The sequence below is a fragment of the Phocoena sinus genome, chromosome 13 (genome assembly GCF_008692025.1).
Source record: "Phocoena sinus isolate mPhoSin1 chromosome 13, mPhoSin1.pri, whole genome shotgun sequence".
In the NCBI taxonomy this organism is placed as follows: Eukaryota; Metazoa; Chordata; class Mammalia; order Artiodactyla; family Phocoenidae; genus Phocoena; species Phocoena sinus.
In genome coordinates this window covers 60236797-60257185 of record NC_045775.1, presented here as the reverse complement: position 1 = coordinate 60257185, position 20389 = coordinate 60236797, and the positions used below count along the sequence as shown (strand labels likewise).

Below are 20389 nucleotides of genomic sequence, written 5' to 3'. Positions count from 1 at the left end.
CAGTTCCGTGTACAGTTTCAGGGGGTTCACGGACCCGCCCGTAATCCTGCCCATGAAAGGTTGATTAAGAACCGCAGCAGAAGTGGAGGCATCATATAAGGGAAATACAGAGCAGCCGTGGAACGGGATTCCACAGCTGCCTCGAGGTGTACCCTCACCTGAAACTCCCCAACAGGTGGCATGACTCTGAGTGGCTTTTTTTTTCTTTTCCCAAGACCATTTTATATTTTTGTATTGATGGTTCTAATTTTAGATTATTTTGTTAAAGCAGTAAAACATTACCAATACAGTAGAAGCCTCCTGTATTTAGGTCCCTATGTAATGTTTTTTGCAAATGCTAATAGTAATAATATTAATAGCTAACACTCTTTGAGCACTTACTCTGTACCAGGTACTGTTCTAAGTGCTGTGCATGTATTAACTCATTTAATTTTCACACCAACCTGATGAAGAAAGTATTATCGTCCCCATTTTATGGAGGAGGAAAGTGAAGCACATGGTCCCACAGTTAGTAGGTAGTTGGGCCAGAATTACGAGAGTGTGGAAGGAATGTGGATATTAAAAGTCACCTAACTGTGGTCACTGTAGTTCCATCTCCCAGGTTTGGGACTTTTCCTCGAGTCGAGATGGGTGGAATACCGTGGAGATTGTTTTAATTGGGTTTTCTTTTGGACTCTCAGGATCTCAAGGCGGTCTTAGGTTATTCAGTGAAAATCAGAGGCAAGAAACAATGAAGGTAAGCAAATTTGAGGAAGCTTTGTAAAGTTGCCCCTGCCTCCCCCCCACCCCACCCCCGCCATCATACTATACTTGCCGGTGAAGACTGCATTCATTCATCATGGAATTTTTCTCTTTTGCCTGAGTTCAACTTGATCTTTGTTTCCTCCCTTAAGAAAAAGATGTATAAATTTGCAAAGGTTGATCAATATGTGAAAGCTGGCTCATACAGGTCCAAACTATGAGCAGTTGAAAAAAGTAGAGGAAAAGACGGCAGGAGGAACTTACACCAGTGAGGATTCCTTTTTATTTATATTGCTTTAAAAAAAAAAAAAAGCCATTGAACTTGGCCCAAAAAAGCCAATGTCGTTCTGTACATTGACCACCGCTTCTGCCTCCCACCTCCCTTTCTGCTAGATTACTAAAAACCCATCAGTGTCATGTGCATCTTTATTCTGCCCATTTCCTCCAGAGCTGCTTTCCTCGCTAATTTTTCTTAAATTGGTTAAAGGCAGCTCCAGGCAAATCAGCCAGTGTTCCATCAGTAATCAAGATCTAGAAAACCGGGATCTTTCCCCTCCTTCCCCACCTCCATGGGAACAGTCTGAGAAGGAACTGTTAGGAGTCTCAGCTGATTCTTCTGATTACTTGATTGATGTTTTGGCCAAGAGAATGTGGAGACTGTTGCTTAAATGGCAACATTGGGAACATAATCTAGGTTCCTGTGGTGGCTGCGCTCCCATGTCAGGTTTCCGTCCTTGGCGGAGCAAACCTCACAGGGTCTTGGCTTCTCCAGTCCCAGGTCCTCCCTGTGTCAAGGGAGCAAGATGTGTAATCTTGGGCAAGTTACTTAGCTTCCTTGTGCCTTGTTTTCCTCATGTGTAAAATGGTGATATTAATAGGATCATTGAATATAGTTAATGAACCTAGAATGGTGCCTAGCACATAGTAAGAGTTTAATCAATCATCGTCATTGTCACTTTGAACCTCATAGAATTCCAGGTATCATTGCAGGTTATGTCCATTCTGTAACTGAGAGTTTGTCTTACTTATCTCATTTTCCATCTCCCCACCCTTCCTAAGACAGGAAATACCACCAAAACTAAAATCCTACTCAGAGATTTTAGCGAATATCGTTTGGCAGATGACAACTTCAAGAAAGTTTGGGAGTTCTTTTGGACCTTGTGAATTCTTTAATTTTTGATGCAGAAAATTTGTATTTCCTCCTTACTGTTCAGTGGTCAGTTGTTTATTGAAGTCAGCACTAAGTTCCAGTTTTCTTATCTATAAAGTGAGAATAATAAAACTACCCACTTCACAGGTTGTTATGAGAATAAAATGAGATGGTAAATATGGAAGCTATTTATAAACTTTAAAAATAAATTTTAACACTACACACAAAATGACATTGATTTTATAATGGGTTTTATCATCCAGAAAAAAGCATTATTATTTTTATGGCAGTTCCCAGAAGTAGGACTAAATGTAGGCTAAAGAAGGATGTCCTAGGACACGAAATGCCATGAAGGATGGGTAGAGAGGAAACAGGTCAGCTTCCCTGTGGATTCGGGGCTGAGGGACCAGCAGGGGTCATGAAGTAAGACGGTTCTCTTCTCCATTACTTGGTAATGTTGTCTTTCAGAGTGAACAGTGGAGGTTTGCCCAGGACACATGTTTTCATTATTGGGCAGCTGAAATTAGGGAAAGTTCACTTTGAACAAGGGCTGTAAAGGTGTATATGGAAGCCTTAGAGCCTGAGTTTCCTGTATTTACTTTTCCAAAATCTGGTTTCCTAGGATAAAGTGATCTTTCTGTAAATACTCAGTGTCCCCTGCAAAGGAGACCTTTCTTATAGGAGTAAATGATGCTTCATGTTCCTGTGGTAACATATGAAAAATAGATGGTTTTTCCATTAGACCTATCCCTAAAGGCCTTTTGAAAGTATGTTTTGAACAAGGCCCTGCTCTTTGGGCTGCCCACTAAAAGGGACAGGGCATGGGAAGTGGAGGTTGGGTCAAACAAAATGGAACTGGCCTGAGACACTGAATTGGGCATCTTGTGCCTGGTTTCACACTCACAACCTCTGTAGTGTGTTCCACAGCAGTATCCTCAAATTACAACCACTTGGAGAGCTTGGTAAACCAGATGGCTGGGCAGGAGGTGGGAGAGTTTGCATGTGTAAAGAGTTCCCCAGTGTGGCTTGTGCTGCTGGTGGGGAGGAGAGTAAAGGGACACTCTGAGACCCACCGCTCTACAGTCGGTGCTGTTAGGGAAGCTTCTAGCTTAACGAGTTGCATTTTGTCTAACAAGTTGCATTTTGCGTTTGATGTTTTAAATGCTGCCGTGGGTTTATGAGCATTATTAAGGGCACTTCCACGGCCTGTCTTGTTTACCAGAGCAGAGTTAGAAGTCGTGCTGAGAACTCTTACCTGTTCTAAATGTTCTTGTACTCTACCTATGGAAAATGTAATAATCCCATGTTATTAAACTCCAGCTGACCAAAGCTAATCATGTCATGCTTTCTTTTGTGTGGATCACCAAAAATCGACTGTTGTGTTGCTGTCATTTCAAATATTTTTCATCCCCTCATTTTAAAGTATGAACTTAATTCAGTGCTCAAGCTAGTATGTGTTAGATTGCATCTAGATAGAGGATTGGGGCACTTTTATGGTGACTTTTGTTTTGCTTTTTTTTTTTCCTGTGAAATATCAAGTATAAAAATCTTTTGTAGAATCAGGAAAGCCAGAAATCTAGGCTACCAGAACCATCTCTTAGGAGGTCTTCATTTTAAGCACAAGGCACATTCCCTTTAGACCCTCTCTAAAAATTTGGGTAAATTCTTTTGAAGCATTAGGAATTAGTTGTATTAAATATGACTTGAATAGTTGTTACTTGGGCTTAGAAAAAGTAGGAAGTTTATTGAAATGGAATTTTATGTATTTGCTAGTATTTTTCTTTCTCTTTTAAGTCAGAGGAAACAAAATTTTCTTTCACTTCCCTAGTCTAGTATATTATATGCCCAGTAGTTTTGTCCTTAATATTCTGCTGTCCTCTTACCTTGAAAAGCTTTTAGTTTTCCCCACCTTAGAGTTTACACTTCTCAAGTACTTGCAGATGGTTAGGGCTTCCTCTAGGAGAGATTTGACAGATAACTCCCTTCTATAACAAGCTTGTATAACTTTGTATAACTCCAGCCTGCTGTTGCCTTTCCTCTTTTGGTTTTAATTTTTGAATGTGTTAACTTTTCTGGCTGGGAACCTCAACAACGTGTCCTGACCCCTTCAAGTCCTGCCTTCAACTAACATTGGCTGGTACTTGCCCCCTCTTCCCTTCTAGTTTGAGGGTTTCTTGAGGGCAGAGCCCCTTGGTCTTCATCTTTGCCTTTGGCACCCTGAGCACAGGCTGACCTTCAGGGGAGACCAGTGAGCACTTGATGACTCCTTGGGGTGCCCCATACTGAATACTCCAAGTGTGGACTCAGTTGGCAAACACTTGGCTGGGTAGGTAACATTTATCCTGAAAAACTCTTCATTATGATAAGAGTGGTTGCATATAAATTCTTCTATACAGCTAGTTTTCAGAGAGTGTTTTATTGTTTTTTTAAAATAGATTATGATTTGTTTTTGATTGCAAAAACAGATTTTTTTTCTCTAGAACATAGAAAATTCAGGAAAGCATAAGAGAAAAGTTATTTTAGTGGCCTGTAATTCCACCACCCAAAGATAACTATGATTAACCTTCCATTGCACGGCCTGATGGATTAATGTATAGGTCAATAGATATTCTTTAAAAACTTGTATGAATTCCAAGAGGGTCACACTTTAACTTATTTTTGTAACTTAACCATCTTTCATGGTAAGCATTTTTATATCATTTAACATTCACCATAACATCATTCTTAGTGGCTGGGAAATAAGCTCTTGATTATGTTTACTATAATTTTGAAGCCCTTTGGACATACAGATTTTTCTTATTTCTCACTGTTATGAATAATCCACACAGTGTTGTTGGGAATATAAATTGATACAACTTCTCTTGGAAGTCAACGTGACAATAGCTATCAATTTTACGTGGGTATAATTTGGGTCATCAGTTTCACTTTTTGATATATATGCTACAAAAATACTTGTCTAAAAGTGTGAAGAAAAATGTAAAGGGTGATGATTGTTGACTTGTTTATAATAGTAAACAAGTTGCCAATAAAAAAGTTGCCAGTACCACACTGTTATAGTTTATTTTTTATTTTTTTTTTGCGGTATGCGGACCTCTCACTGTTGTGGCCTCTCCCTTTGCGGAGCACAGGCTCTGGACGTGCAGGCTCAGCGGCCATGGCTCACGGGCCCAGCCGCTCCACGGCATGTGGGATCTTCCCGGACCGGGGCACGAACCCGTGTCCCCTGCATCGGCAGGCGGACTCTCAACCACTGCGCCACCAGAGAAGCCCTGATTAGTATTTTATAGTAAGCATATATTAAATTTATAATGCTAAAGTCAAGGAACATAAATGACACAACAGACATTCTTGTATATAACTGTTTGGCTCATCTTTGATTATTTAGGATAAGTTCTAGAAATTGGCTTTTTCTCCTACCAGCAGTATATGAATGCTTACTTTCTAGATTCTTCTATAACCAAAAGTTAGTTTTAACATTTACCAAGTTGATTGGAGAAAAAAAATCTTAGCCCAATTTCATATTTAATATTTGTTAGGGTGAGTAAGTTTGTGTGTCATTTATCATCTTGTTATTTGCATCTTAACCTTTCAAGATTTCTTCTTACTGATGGATCATCCTTTTCTTAGAACTTTATAACACACTTTATGTAAAAAGGTTGTTAATACTTGGCAAGTGTTCATTTATTGTTTGTCTTTTACTGTTTTGTTTATATTTTTGACATGCCTAAGGTTTTCGTTCTTATGTAAGAGAAACTGTAAATCTTTCCCCTTAAGCTTTCTACCTTTGCTTGTATAATTAGGAAAACCTTCCCTATCCTAAGTTGAGGCAAACATTTACCTATTTTTTTCTTCTAATTCTTTAGTGGTCTCATTATACTGAACTAATCTACCTGTAATTTATTCTAATGTATGGTGTGAGGTATCAGTACAACTCATGTTTCATTTTTTTTTAAAACAGCCAACCAGTTAATATTGTCAATTGTCATTTGTGGAATAATCTATCCTTCCTAGTGTGGTTTGAAATTCCATTTTTTTATCATATGCTAAATTCTTCTAAACTTGAATCTGTTTGTGGGATTTCAGTTTGGTTCTTTTATTTTGTATTTTTGCCCTTGTTGTGAACTTGTTCATTCAGGTAGTCTACAAATATTTATTGAGCACCTATTCTGTGCTGCAACTGCTTCTAGGTGCTAGGGAATCAGCCAAGACTGATCCCTGTTCTCATGGATCTTGTATTCTAGTGGGTGAGACCTTTTCCGCTGCTTTGTATTCTAATTGGTTATTGATATCTAAAAGCATTTTTAAAATTTTATTTATTTATTTATTTTTAACATCTTTATTGGAGTATAATTGCTTTACAATGGTGTGTTAGTTTCTGCTTTATAACAAAGTGAATCAGCTATACATATACATATATCCCCATATCTCTTCCCTCTTGCGTCTCCCACCCTCCCTATCCCACCCCTCTAGGTGGTCACAAAGCACCGAGCTGATCTTCCTGTGCTATGCGGCTGCTTCCCGCTAGCTATCAGTTTTACATTTAGTAGTGTATATATGTCCATGCCACTCTCTCACTTTGTCCCAGCTTACCTTCCCCCCTCCCCATGTCCTCAAGTCCATTCTTTAGTAGGTCTGCGTCTTTATTCCCATTCTGCCCCTAGGTTCTTCATAACCTTTTTTTTTTTTTTTTGGATTCCGTATATATGTGTTAGCATACAGTATTTTTCTCTTTCTGACTTATTTCACTCTGTATGACAGACTCTAGGTCCATCCACCTCACTACAAATAACTCAATTTCGTTTCTTTTTATGGCTGAGTAATATTCCATTGTATATATGTGCCACATCTTCTTTATCCATTCATCTGTTGATGGACCCTTAGGTTGCTTCCATGTCCTGGCTATTGTAAATAGAGCTGCAGTGAACATTGTGATACATGACTCTTTTTGAATTATGGTTTTCTCAGGGTATATGCCCAGCAGTGGGATTGCTGGGTTGTATGGTAGTTCTATTTTTAGTTTTTTAAGGAACCTCCATACTGTTCTCCATAATGGTGTCAGTTTACATTCCCACCAACAGTGCAGGAGGGTTCCCTTTTCTCCACACCCTCTCCAGCATTTACTGTTTGTAGATTTTTTTTTTTTTTTTTTTTTTTTTTGCGGTACGCGGGCCTCTCACCGTTGTGGCCTCTCGCGCTGCGGAGCACAGGCTCCGGACGCGCAGGCTCAGCGGCCATGGCTCAGGGGCCTAGCCACTCCGCGGCATGCGGGGTCCTCCCAGACTGGGGCACGAACCCGCGTCCCCTGTATCGGCAGGCGGACTCTCAACCACTGCGCCACGAGGGAAGCCCCTGTTTGTAGATTTTTTGATGATGGCTATTCTGACTTGTGTGAGGTGATACCTCATTGTAGTTTTGATTTGCATTTCTCTGTCTAAAAGCTTTTTATGAATTATATTTACAGTTGACCCCTGAACAACACAAGGATTAGGGGGCCAACCCTCCAAAAATACACCTTTAATTTATGGTCGGCCCTCACATCACCGGTTTCTCCATTTCCAAGGTTCCCCCCATGGGCAGACTCAATTACCCGGATCGTGTAGTAGTGTAGTATTTACTATCAAAACAAAACCTCACATATAAATGGACCCACACAGTTCAAACCTCTGTTGTTCAAGGATCAACTGTATTTTGTGCTGGGTTTTGTTAATTTTAATAGTCTTTCCATTGATCCAGGTTTCTTATGTAGATGATCATGTAATTTTGAATAGTGATAACTTTGCCTCTTTCCTTTTATATTTTCATCTCATTACTTTTTCTTATCATGCTGACTAGAACTTTAAGAACAACATTTTTTTAAAGGCAGTAGATATCCTTGTATTTTTCTTGATGTACTGCTAATGTTTGTAACATTTAACTAAGTCACACAAGAGGCTGACTTTTCAGTTATTTATATATAATATACATATATATGTGACTGTATATTTGTATATGTATATATATGCATATAAACTTTATCATGTTAGTAAAATATACTTCTCTTCATAACTTACTAAAAGATTTGGTATTTTGCTTTGTTTTTTAAAGCAGGGGAGATAATGTGTTGTTGTTGTTGTTTTTCCAAATGTTTTGAGGATATTTATTGACTCAGTTAAATTAAAGCCATTCTTGGGGCTTCCCTGGTGGCGCAGTGGTTGAGAGTCCGCCTGCCGATTCAGGAGACACGGGTTCGTGCCCCAGTCCGGGAAGATCCCGCATGCTGTGGGGTGGCTGGGCCCGTGAGCCATGGCCACTGAGCCTGTGCGTCTGGAGCCTGTTGCTCTGCAACGGGAGAGACCACAGCAGTGAGAGGCCCACGTACCGCAAAAAAAAAAAAAAAAAAAAATTAAAGCCATTCTTAAATTCCTGGAATGAACCTTCTTGGTTGTGTGGTATTATTCTCTGTATCTACTGCTAGATTTGATCTGTTCTGAAGTATTTGGGGCCTTTTTTCTTTTTTTGGTTTTGATATCAGTGTTATGTCAGCTTTCTAAAATAAATATTAAAATGTTCCATCTGGTTTACACTCTGGAGTAGCTGAAATATCATGGAAATCAAATGGTTCTGTGTAAGATTGAAAGAAATTGCTTATGAAACTTCTGAGCTTGGTCCCTTTTTAGTGATCCGTTCAAGTTTTCTACTTCTTGAGGTGTTCTTGGTAATTATTTATTTTCCTCACAATCTATTCAATTCAGATTTCTAAAGCTTTAGCACAGATTTATAAATGATCTCCTTTTAATTAAAAATTTTTCTTTTGCACCTGCAACCTCAGTTAATATGACTTTACCAAATATGAAACAAAGCACTTAGGCCCCCCCCAAATAAAATATATTTTTAATTTGTTTTTCTTGATAATGATATGTTGAAGAAAAACCTCTTTTTAATCGTCAACCAAATTCAAGTCAAAGCTTCATATTTGATGGCTTGTTTGCATAAATGCGTGTGCCAAAGTTGTTGTAATAATGCCATTTCTGATTTGGATGACGCATGGTACTGTGATTTCTAGCAGAGGCTGCTAAGTAGCTTCCTGATGGTTTCTTAAGCTTTCAAAAGTTTAAAAACCTCCAGATACACTATTGTGTCCATTAGATGTTACTGTAGTGTTGGGAGCAAATGGGACATTTCTGTTGTTTGTTCATTTGCTTTTTGTTTATTTTTTTCACTTGTTTTTAAGTTCAGTACTTCTAGGTAAAAAAATGTTGGGTTCTGACAAAGAGACCATATCTTCCTCTTGGATTTTAGGCCTCTAATCTGAGTTTGAATGAGGTGAGTAAACAATTCTCCTGGGTGCTTAGAGAATAGATATACCTTGATGGCTCTTCCGTCATCTCTTTCCAGGGCTGAGGCACTCTCTGTGTAACTACTATACTTCCAAGAGGTACGGGAGATTAACTGGCTAAATGGTACACGTAAAGTGGTGACAGAAAAGCAGCCAAAGCTGATAAACGAGCGGTTTGCAATTACACACTCTGCTCCCCTCCCTCTGCCAGGCCTTGGCAGCAGGGAAAACACAAACTTAGGAGACTTTTCTTGGTTGAAAGAAAGCACGTAAGACTTGTAACTTTCACCGTGGCAGTGGCTTTGAGGAATTGGCATGTGAGCTGCCGAGGGACATAACCTGGTCACTTTATTTGTCACTGAGCTCAGCTGGAAACTCTGGGCTTGGGCACTTCTCACCTTGGACTGGTTTCTGGGTTACCACTTTTGCATTGAAGGAGCACATCAACAGGCCGGTTTGCATGCCGTACACACTCTCTGCTAGCACATTTGAACAATGACAGATGTTTTTGCACGTAGCAGACCTTGGGTGTTATAATTAGAGTTTCAGGGGATGAATCATAGGTCCCTGAGCTAGAATGAAAGCAAGCCTGGGGCCTGAGCATTTTTTTAGGGAGGTGAGGTAAACTCATAGATCACATTGATGGGGAATCCTTCTGGATCTGGACTCTCCCTAAACCTCATCAAAACTCCTAAGGCCCCCCCGACCCCCACCAAAAAAAAAAAAAAAAAAAACCAAACAAACACATCTTTTGTGCTGGCCCCAGTGCGGGCCACTTAGTGTTACCAGAACACACAACCCTGTGGTCGCCACCTCCCATGTGGGCCACTCGGTACCCTCCTTTTCTGCCAGCCTCGCTAAATCCTAATCATTCTTTTTCCACAGCGAAATAGAAATCAGAATCTACAAACAAAAGTATCTAGAAAAGACCCGCACATTCAGCTCATCAGAGACATCTGCTTAATGAGGTTGAACTGTCAGGGATCTTACCAGATCCGTTTCTGTGTGTGGTTACAGATATATTTGTATATTCACTCTTCTTCCTTCAAAAATGGCATTTGGTATTTTTAAATCTGCTTTTCACTTGCAGTCTATGGAGAAAATATTTCTGTGGCAAAGATACAAATGTATCTATCAATCTATTCTTAATGACTAACGCATTCCGTTACACAGCTCTGTCATTATTCATTTATCCACCCCTTATTGATAGAGATGTAGGTTGTTTCAAACTTTTAAATACTCAAACCTGAAATGAAAATGTTTACAGCTAAACATTACCAGCATCTTTGAATTATCTTCTATGGTCAAATCCCCAGAAATGGATTACTAGGTCAAAAGGTACACACTTTTTCACCTCTCAGTATGTTTTGACTATCTGCCTTCCAGAAAAGGTAGACAAATTTATACTTCTGTCCTATGTGTGACTGCCTGTTTATCAGCAGCAAACTTACCTAGGATGAATATTATCATTTTCTAGACTTTGCTAATGACGTTGGCCAAATTGTATCTCCTTGTTTTAATTTGTGTTTCTTTGGCTAAAACCAAAGTTTGCTACAATTGAATGCTTTTTCATGTTTGTGTATTTGAATTTCTTTTCTTGGGACTTACCCATTTCTGTCCTCAGGTCACGTTTTGGGTGGGTGAATTATCTTCTCATTGATTTGTAAACAGTTTTATAAAAGATATATTAAATATTTTCTTTATTTTGTCATTTAAATTTACGTGTATGTGTATGTTTGGGTTTACAGAAGTATGGTTTTGTTTTTGTTTTTAACTTTTAAGGACTTAAAATCTGTTCATTATTTCTTTGTGATTTCTACTTTTGTTTTGTGGTAGGAAGGGATTTGCTATGACTCTCTGATCTCTCATTTCCCCTTGTATTTTTATGTTGTTACTTTTTTGGATTTAAATTTCACTTCTTTGGAAATGCATTTTGGTGTAAGATGTGAGACAAAACTCTAACTTGCCTTTTTGTCGAAATGACCCGGTTCCTCAAACACCATTTGTTGGATTTATTCTCTACTCACTGATTTCGAATCCCACTTTTGTCACTTGAGACTTTCTTAGGCGTACTCAAGTCTTTTTGGAGTTTCTGTTCTGTTCCATTAATCTGAGGCTCACCCTTTAATGAACCATTCTTTGGGGCTGGTAATGTGTTATTGCCCCAGGAAGCTGGGGCAGAAAAATCTTGAGAAGTAGGCAGGCATTGGGTGGGCATGTCCTGAAAGGCATGGTGAACCTGCCTCTGCCCTCCTATCTTTTCTGGAACTTTGTGCTTTGCAGGAGTTGGGGAACATGAGGCAGGCCTGCAGTCCTCACTCCATGTGATGTTCTGGTTAACTGACACTGTATATTTTCATGTCGCCTTCTCAAATGGGAGGACGGTGGAGTCTGCCATGGCATACCTGGAGCCACAGACCAAACCTGGCACATCTCCCAGGATATAGTGAAGGAAATAGTTAATCAGAAAGGAACTTCACTGGAAAGTCATAACATTGTTTTATATATTAAAACAAACTCAGATATATTAGCAAATAGAATGCAAGATTGAAATGTCATAATTAATTTTTCGGATACAAGACTTCAAATAAATTGTGATATTTTTGTTCACTTCGATTGTTTCAGGCTGTGCCCCCAGACTCTAGAGGAGCGGATATGAGTTCCTTCTCTTTGCCATTTTGGGGGTTTTAATGGAAAAGTTTGAGAAGTACTGTCCCATGTGGATGACTAATTTTCAGATACTTAGAGCAGAATAGTAACTAAAATGAATATCTTCATCATTCTTCTGCTTCCTTTGGATATAATTTGCCTTTTTCTAATTTTTCCTAAGGCAAAAACTTAATTATTGATTTTAGATTTTTCTTCTTTTCCAATATATTCATTCAGTGCTATAAATTTCCCTCTAGACACTGCTTTCACTTCATTCCACAAATTCTGATGAGTTGTGTTTCCATTTTTATTTACTTCAAAATACTTTTTGACTTCTCTTGAGATTTCTTCTTTGACCCATGTGTTATTTAGATTAATCTCCAGTATGTGGGGATTTTCTGGCTATATTTCTGTTATCAATTTCTAGTTTAACTCCTTTATTGTCTGAGAGCAGACATTGTATGATTTCTCTTCTTTTAAATGTGCCAAGATGTGTTTTATAGCCCAGAATGTGGTCTGTCTCAGTGAATGTTCATGTGAACTTGGGAAGAATGCATATTCTGCTGTCGTTGGGTGAAGGAGTCTATAGATGTCCATTATATCCAGTTGGTTGATGGTGTCGTTGAGTTCAACTGTGTTCTTGTTTTCTGCCTGCTGGATTTGTCCATTTCTGAAAGAGGGGTGTTGAAATCTTCAGCTGTAATTGTGGTTTCATCTATCTCTCCTTGTAGTTCTATTCATTTTTGCCTCATGTATGGTGATGTTTTATTGTTAGGTGCATACAGGTTAAAAATTGCTATGTAATTTCATCATTCTTTAATGATTCTTTAATGATTCAGGGTCTCCCAGTGCCTGAAGATCATCACTAGTAAATCCTTTATCCACATGTGGTACCTGTAGTTAATGCAAAACTTCCGTTACTACCTGCGAACGAGGAGAGCTTTCTTCCTTAGTTAAGCAGAACTCTATTTTAACTTTCCTTGTGGAGAGAGAAAAATGTATAAAAGGCATTACTCCAGGTTCCTGGACTAGTGCTCTGTTAGGATCAAGGTAGTAGGACCTTCATTGACTGAAGCCATCCTTTCAAATCAGTTCTTATTTTGAACGCTCTGTAGGTTGTAGAAGGTTTTGGTGAATGGATTATGCCCCAGTGAATCACTTGAGAGTTAGAGATTTACACTTAGAAAAACATCAACTCACAATGTAATATTGATTTACTTTCTTGTGAAGTGCCCTTTTCCCCTACTGTGGAACAGAGGGAAAAATAAAAAGTCCTTTCAACTAAATTGGATTTTTTTGGATTTCAGATAAAAGGCAGGACATTTTTCTCTTAACAGTAATAACAGAGGCATTTGGAGTATCTCAGCTGTCATCCCATGTAGAATAGATCCAAGTGATGAAACAGTAGTTGTGATTTTTGTGAACTGGGCCTAACCTTTTATTCTTAATTCACCCAAGCTAGCTACTTTATTCACTTCTAGAGCCCAAGGGATGAATAACAAAACTAAGATCTGTCAGCTCAAAGTGAGGGATGCTGTTTGTTTGTTTGTTTAGGTTATTTTATACATGGATTGTTCACTTCAGCAAACACTTAACTGTGTATCAGACCATCTGCTGGGTTTGATGATATTAAAGCAAAGAGGACCATGACCTAGCCCTTGCCCCCAGGCCCCGAATTCTTTGTAGATTGTAGCAGAAGCAAACACACAGTTTTTCACAGTATGACATGAGGTACACATTGAATACCTTGGGCTCAAGAGTAGGGTCCTTAAGGGAATTCCCTGGTGGTCCAGTGTTTAGGACTCTGCACTCTCACTGCTGAGGACCCCGGGCTTAATCCCTGGCTGGGGAACTAAAATCCCGCAAGCTTTGTGGCGCGGCCAAAATGAAAAAAGAAAAGATGAGCGTTCTTGGTATGACAGGGCAAGGCACTCTTTGAGGAGATAATGGCCAGTACTTAGAACACTGCCTGGCACGTGGTAATTTCTTTAAGTGCCTTACAAATTGCACACATTCCTTTAAGCCACCTAGCAATCCTGTGACATACGGTGATGATCCGCATTTTATAGATGAGGAAACTGACGCACAAAAACGTTAAGTAACTTGCCGAAGTTCCTACGGCCAGCAAGTGGCAGAACAAGGATTTGAACCCAGGACCCTTTCCTGCTGTCCTAGCCTTCCCGCTGTTCCGCTTCTCCAGGTCATCCATGGAAGGCTGTGGATACTGAAGTTCCTGGCATCAGTCATGTGTGAGAGGGCCGTTTTGGAGTAGACATTAAGTGTAATCAGGCTTTCAGACAGCTGCTCCCCTAAATGATATTTACCGTGTTGAGAGTAATTGCCATGAAGGTAATTGTCATGCTGGCTAAAAAGAAATATTACTACTTCACAATGCCATGAAATGTAAAGAAACAAGAGCGGTAGAGGTTTTATCCCCCCTTCTTCAATCGAAAGTTCAGATGTTCAGAAGACAGATAATCACATGAGGTGTGTGTGACTTAAAATATATTTTGTTGTGACCAGGGAGCCTCTAATAATAAATTTGAGACTTGATAGAATCTCGGATCAGAACAGAAAGAGCATCTACTGTTCCACTTGTGTGTAGGAACTTCATTCAGCAGGCAGCATTTTTGATGGCCTTTGTACCTCTGAATAGACAGTTGAGTATCGGATGCCCAGGTGTCAGGACAGTGCCGCAGTGTGGACAGTCGACAAAGGTTGATTCAAGGTGATTTTCTTTCCCTGTAGGTAAAGGTAATGGGGTCAGATGCACTGCCAATCAGTGTGTTACTAACACACAAAGCAGCCAGCGGGACAGACCTCTTTGGCAGTGAGTGAGCTTCTGAAAAAAAATGTGGGATTTAAAAAAATCTGTATCTTGTTTAAAGGACCTTTTTTGATAATCCTTTTCTAGAACAATCTCTCCTTAATTGGTTTGTAAGTCTAAAGCATTCACATCTCTGGTTTGCCTAAAGTAGGTTGCCTCTACTGTGGCGACTCCTCTCAAGAAAAGGTTAACTAGTTGGGAATTGTGTTAAAGCCCATCCAGTTGGCCATGGGGGAGAAAAAGTTGATGTTTTAAGGGAGCCAAGAACCTAAACTCTCCCCCGAGAGTTACCCGCACAGACAGTAGCTGCTTATAAAACTCCTGATATTCTCAGAGCAGAGGGCCTGCTTGCATTTTCCACGGTCTTCTCCACACTGGGCTGCAGGCTTCCTTGATCTTTGTTTGCATCTTCTAATGTCTTAGTGACCCGCTATCTAACGTTTCTTCCTCTGATTGATGCTCTTTAGTTGTGACACTCAACAGGAGAGAAAAAAAGAAAGGTGTAACATTTTGGAACAGAGTAATCCTTTGGGGACACAATGTCTTCATCTTTTCAGCTTGTGCCTCAGAACCCAAGGAACCAAAATTGCACGGGGCTGGTGTGTGATAACGAGGAAAAGACTAGGGAAATAAGCCTAGCTGTTTTCCAGCAGGAAGAAAATAAACGTGCTTCATCATTCACACATGTGTTTCACCTACTAATCAGGGAACAACGCTGTCCGGCCATTTTCTGTGCTCCTGTGGGAAGAACCATGTGAAGCAGGGAGAGGGTTCTGTCCAGTGGGTGACTGTTCATGGGCCAAGGATGGAGAGGCTGAGAGCCCTCACAAGCCCGCCCTGCGGATGGAGAGCTTACCTGAGCTCTCAGCCTTGCGAAGTGAACCACAGGGCTATGGGGGGCGGGGGGCGTTTTCACCTGGGCTGTTTATCACCTGAGATATTTTCAGAGGCTACACAGGCAGAAAATTTCTGAAAATCTAGGGCTTTGATTTATATAAAAACCTTTTGCTTTGAGGAGGTGGACAAATTGGTATGAAGAGTTATTGGTGTTCTCTAGTACTGCCTCCCTTATCCTGGCGGAGAAAAGAAGAATCCACTTTCATTTGTAGCCGTACCAACAGATGGCATCTTGCTCCATTGACAATAATTGTGTGCAAGGGTGTGAGAATGTGTGCATGTGTTTCATCTAGAGGTTTCGTTTCCTACTTGATGGGCTTTTTATTTCAGATTTCCTCTTGCCCCCATCCTCAACTTCCGCAGTGCTTCACACAATACCTAACAGTTAATGATTGATCCTTATGTTTTTATTGATGACAAATAATTTACCCCCAGAGTCTCTCTTCACTTCTCTTTTCTTTCCTTCCCCTCCCCACCTCTAACTTTCAAAACATCACTAACATAGCAGCAGGTATTTTTTGAGCAGAAGTGGGAAATAGTTCCATTTTCTAGGCCAACTGTGATCCCTTGGAAATGGCTGTTTCTAAGGATTTGGAGGCTGCATCTGAGTTCAGTGGGAGATAATGCTGTGATCAATTAGTAATGTCTGTTGTGGACCCAGTGTGGAGGTGGTGTCACATATACTTGCATTCCTGCTTGAGATGGTGGGCCATTTTTCTTAAGAATGAGAAAAAGTCATATGTTTCTCCAAGGAATTAGCTGAAGATGTTCCCACTGGTGTTGCTTACATTTCCTGCCTTTTAAAAAATAACGTACTCTAATTTTTAAAATGTGTTCCATAAACCTAATACCATAACCATGTATAAGTGCCACTGAGTTCTGCTAGGCAGGGTTAGCATCCAGCAAGGCAGAGAGCCTGTGAGGGTATGGACTGGTACATCCTGTCGTCGTTCAGGACACGGGGGTATTTGCCTACCTTCAAAGTAAGAAGCAGAAAACCACAGGTAACGCTGGATGACAAAGCTCTGAGTTGATGTTCATGTCTGCCGATCTTGGGCCCTCATTGGGTTATTAGCAGGAGTGTTCTGACTTGCCTGCTAGTCAGAAGAGAACACTGATATCTCGCTTTCTTAGAGGGAGGGACTCCTTTCCCTAGAGGGTATGTAGCATGTCGTGGCACTCCCGCCCCAGCAGTCATCAGCATCCTTACACCCGCATCAGTGGGGGTGACCATCCCTATTTAATTGTCCCGCACAGGCACTGTGAGGGGATAAGAAAGAAAGTAGAGAGAAGGGCTGTGTCCACATGGGGCATAGAGGTTGCGGCAGAGGCAGGACTTATAGGGCAGAGAAACCCGGAGCAGAGAATGGTGTCTGGGTCTGTACGTTTTCAGCTGCTTGTGCTCTGGTCTGTTCGCTTTGCTCCTCGTGGGCCCTTCGCTTCTGAGTCTGGGATGCTTTAGCACCCCAGGGGAGGTAGCAGAGGGGTGTATGGTGATCAGGGTTAGATACTGTGTGAGCCTCCAGAAAGCCTTGGGCATAGCCATTGTTGTCTGGACCCTAACGTATCCTGGATGTTGAATGTGAGTCTCACAGGTAAGCCTGGGCTTCCCTTGGACTGAGATTCCTAGCACCTGTCTGGGGATGAGCAGGGCCAGAGCCTTCATTCCAATTTGTAGCATCCTGGAGGATCTTGGGGGTAGTGGACAGACCCTGGCTGGGCCCTGTTAATGAACACTCTTCAGAGAAATGTGAGAACATCAGGACCAAGATGAGATTGACTTATGTGGCTTTGGTGCTTGTTGGCACTTGCGAATGGGTTTCTTCAGACCTGTGTCCCTGTTGACTCATTTGCTTGCTATTTTAATTTTTTGAGGGAGAGGGGGTCCTCCATCTGAGGTGGTCAGGAAAGGTTTCTGAAGACATTGATGTTTGAGCTGGTCTTGAAGGTAAGGAAGGCAAGGAAATAGTAGAGGTAGAGATGGAGTGAGGAGAGGAGGTCCCACGCTTAGCCCTCCCGAGTCCTGCTGGCTCTGATTCTGTTCTACACCCGACCACTCCTCATGCCCTCCCAGATGCCCCTCTCATCTTCCGCCTGGACTGCCGTAGCGTCATCCATTCCTCTGGTTTCCAGTCTTGCCTCTATAAGGCCTCTTCTGTTCTCAGTACCCTGAGTGATCCATCTAATCAGATGCTGTGGCTCGTCTTCTCAAAACCTTCCAGTGGCTGCCCAGCTTGGAAAAATTTGGATTCCTACTGCTCCCTGTGACAGACACTGCCTGGCATCCTTCCACCCTCGTTTCCCACCACTGTCCTCCAGCTACACCAGCCTTCCTGCTCTTTCTTGAACATGTTAAGTTCATTCCCACCTCAGGACCTTTGCACCTGCTGTTCCTTCAGTTTTGGCTGCTCTTCTTCCACATTTTTGCAGGACTGCTTCCCTCATTTTATTCAGGTCTTTGTTAGGTGTCACCTGTTCAGAAAGGACGTCTGTGATGACTTTATCTATCTATGCACAAACCAATGATGATGAAGAAAATGCTCCAGTGTCTGCATTATTTCTTGGAGAACTGTCATCACAGAAATGTTTTAATGGTGTCTTCTTATTCCAGAATGAAAGAACCTATATTCCACAAAGTCTGTATAAAAGGCTCCTGCTCAAATAGGAGTTTAAGTGTCACCTTCTTTAGTTCACACTTCCTAGACATCTCTGTGGAACTGTCTCCCAGGTTTGGCTTTAAAAGGAACTGAATTCATTCAGGAGGTATTTGTTCAGAGCTGTCGATGAGTCAGGCACTGTTCCCTAGAGGGTGTCCCCCACTTGGCGCCAAGGAGACAGAAAATAAACAAATAAACCTACAATAAAATGTCAGGTTTTGACAGTGCTGGGGATGGGAATGAGCCACTAGCTTCATTACCTTGCAAATCGGTCTTCACAGAAGGATGCTTTCGGGCAGTTGAAAGCCATCTAGTTCTCTCTCTCTTTTCTTTTTTTTTAATTTTTTTTTTAAAAAAACTTGATTTTATTGATAAAGATAATTGATAAAGAATGCAAATCAAAGGTACACATCTGAAAATATCAACTTTAAATCTGATTTACTCAGTATTAATTTTAAGTGATAGAGTAAGTAAAATTAATGATACAAGCCAAATGATGCCTGCATCAAATTCAATGTGCATAATGCTCTTGACAGCATCAAAGGAATTAAATTGTTTGAGGAAAACCAGCGATTACGTTTATCAAACATCTGTCACTGATGCTAGACAAATTGCAGAATCTCGCGATTTGGACACCAGTTTTTGTTCCTTTCCTATCTGAAGTGTAAGAAAGGACAGGAAGAGGAGGGTGGAAGAGTTCTCTGTAACGGTAGCTGCATTTCGTTATGCCAAAGGCTGTGCTTGATACCCACATAGGAGCCCCCCTCTTAGATATAGCAGGAGGGTCCAGAAGCAGGATTAAACCATCCTTCTAGCAACTCTTGAATTCTGCTCCCTCGGTCTCAGAGGTGACAGCTGGCTGGCTACAGGTTGAAAATTGTATTGATCACTTGTCCTCAGCTGAGGGAACATCTAGGATACATCATCTGTTTTACGTCAGAAACCACAGAAGCAAGGCCAGTTGCCTGAAACCAGGGCACTGGATTTCCTTGGCTGTTGCAAAAGCTGCTCAGATTCCTGGTGGTGCCTATCAACCGCTCTACAGGAAGACTTCTCTGGGAGACCCCTCACCCATTGTTCCTCCCTTTCCTCCCCTCCAGGCTCCCGCCTGCCGTATCCGGGGCCTATGTCCAGAGGGTTCTCCTCTGCTTCCTCCCATCCTGACACACTCCCAGTTTGAGAGTGAGGCTCAGGGTCCACGGTGGCTCAGTCCAGTCAGATCAGCCACTGATCAAAGCTTCTCCCTGGCAGCCACCATCAGTATACAGTTGTCTGTAATAGACTAGTTTTTTGTTTGTTTTTATTGGGCTATAATTGCTTTACAATGTTGTGTTAGTTTCTGCTGTACAAAAGAGTGAATCAGCTATATGTATACATATATCTCCTCCCTCTTGGACCTCCCTGGCACCCCTTACTCCCATCCCACCCATCTAGATCACCACGGAACACTGAGCTGAGCTCCCCGTGCTACACAGCAAGTTCCCACCAGCTACACATGGCAGTGCACATACGTCAATCTCAGTCTCCCAATTCATCCCCCCACCCCAGCGTCCACACGTCCGTTCTCTATGTCTGCGTCTTTATTCCTGCCCTGCACATAGGTTCATCTGTACCATTTTTCTAGATTCCACATATATGCGTTAATATACGGTATTTGTTTTTCTCATTCTGATTTACTTCACTCTGTATGACAGACTCTGGGTCCATCCACGTCTCTACAAATGACCCAATTTCGTTCCTTTTTTATGGCTGAGTAATATTCCATTCTATATAGGTACCACATCTTCTTTATCCATTCGTCTGTCAATGGACATTTAGGTTGCTTCCATAACAGTGCCTCCTCTGGCCACGAGGGTCCAGGTGGGCTGAGCACTGCCCCCCTCTAGACTGTAGGGTTTTTTTGGGTTTTTTTTTCTTTTTTTGCGTTACACGGGCCTCTCACTGTTGTGGCCTATCCCGTCGCGGAGCACAGGCTCCGGACGCGCAGGCTCAGCGGCCATGCCTCACGGGCCCAGCCGCTCCGCGGCATGTGGGATCTTCCCGGACCGGGGCACGAACCTGTGTCCCCTGCATCGGCAGGCGGACTCTCAACCACTGTGCCACCAGGAAAGCCCTAGACTGTAGTTTTTTTAGAGCAGTTTCAGGCTTAGAGA

The 20389-nt window shown here is 41.4% G+C and overlaps 1 protein-coding gene across 7 annotated transcripts in view; it reads left to right on the top strand.

Annotated features, from left to right (window-relative positions):
• TGFA (transforming growth factor alpha) overlaps positions 1 to 20389 on the top strand; it is a 153552-nt gene that overhangs the window by 1290 nt on the left and 131873 nt on the right. For 4 of the 7 annotated variants that reach the window (XR_004352970.1, XR_004352971.1, XM_032653460.1 and 1 more), the window contains exon 2: positions 681 to 736. The exons of the other annotated variants lie outside the window; for them this stretch is intronic. Coding sequence is in view for 2 of the 4 variants with exons in the window: in XM_032653460.1 (XP_032509351.1) it covers positions 681 to 736 (56 nt within the window). In the remaining 2 variants the exon portion in view is untranslated. The remainder of the gene's footprint in view (positions 1 to 680; positions 737 to 20389) is intronic. 7 annotated transcript variants of the gene reach the window in all.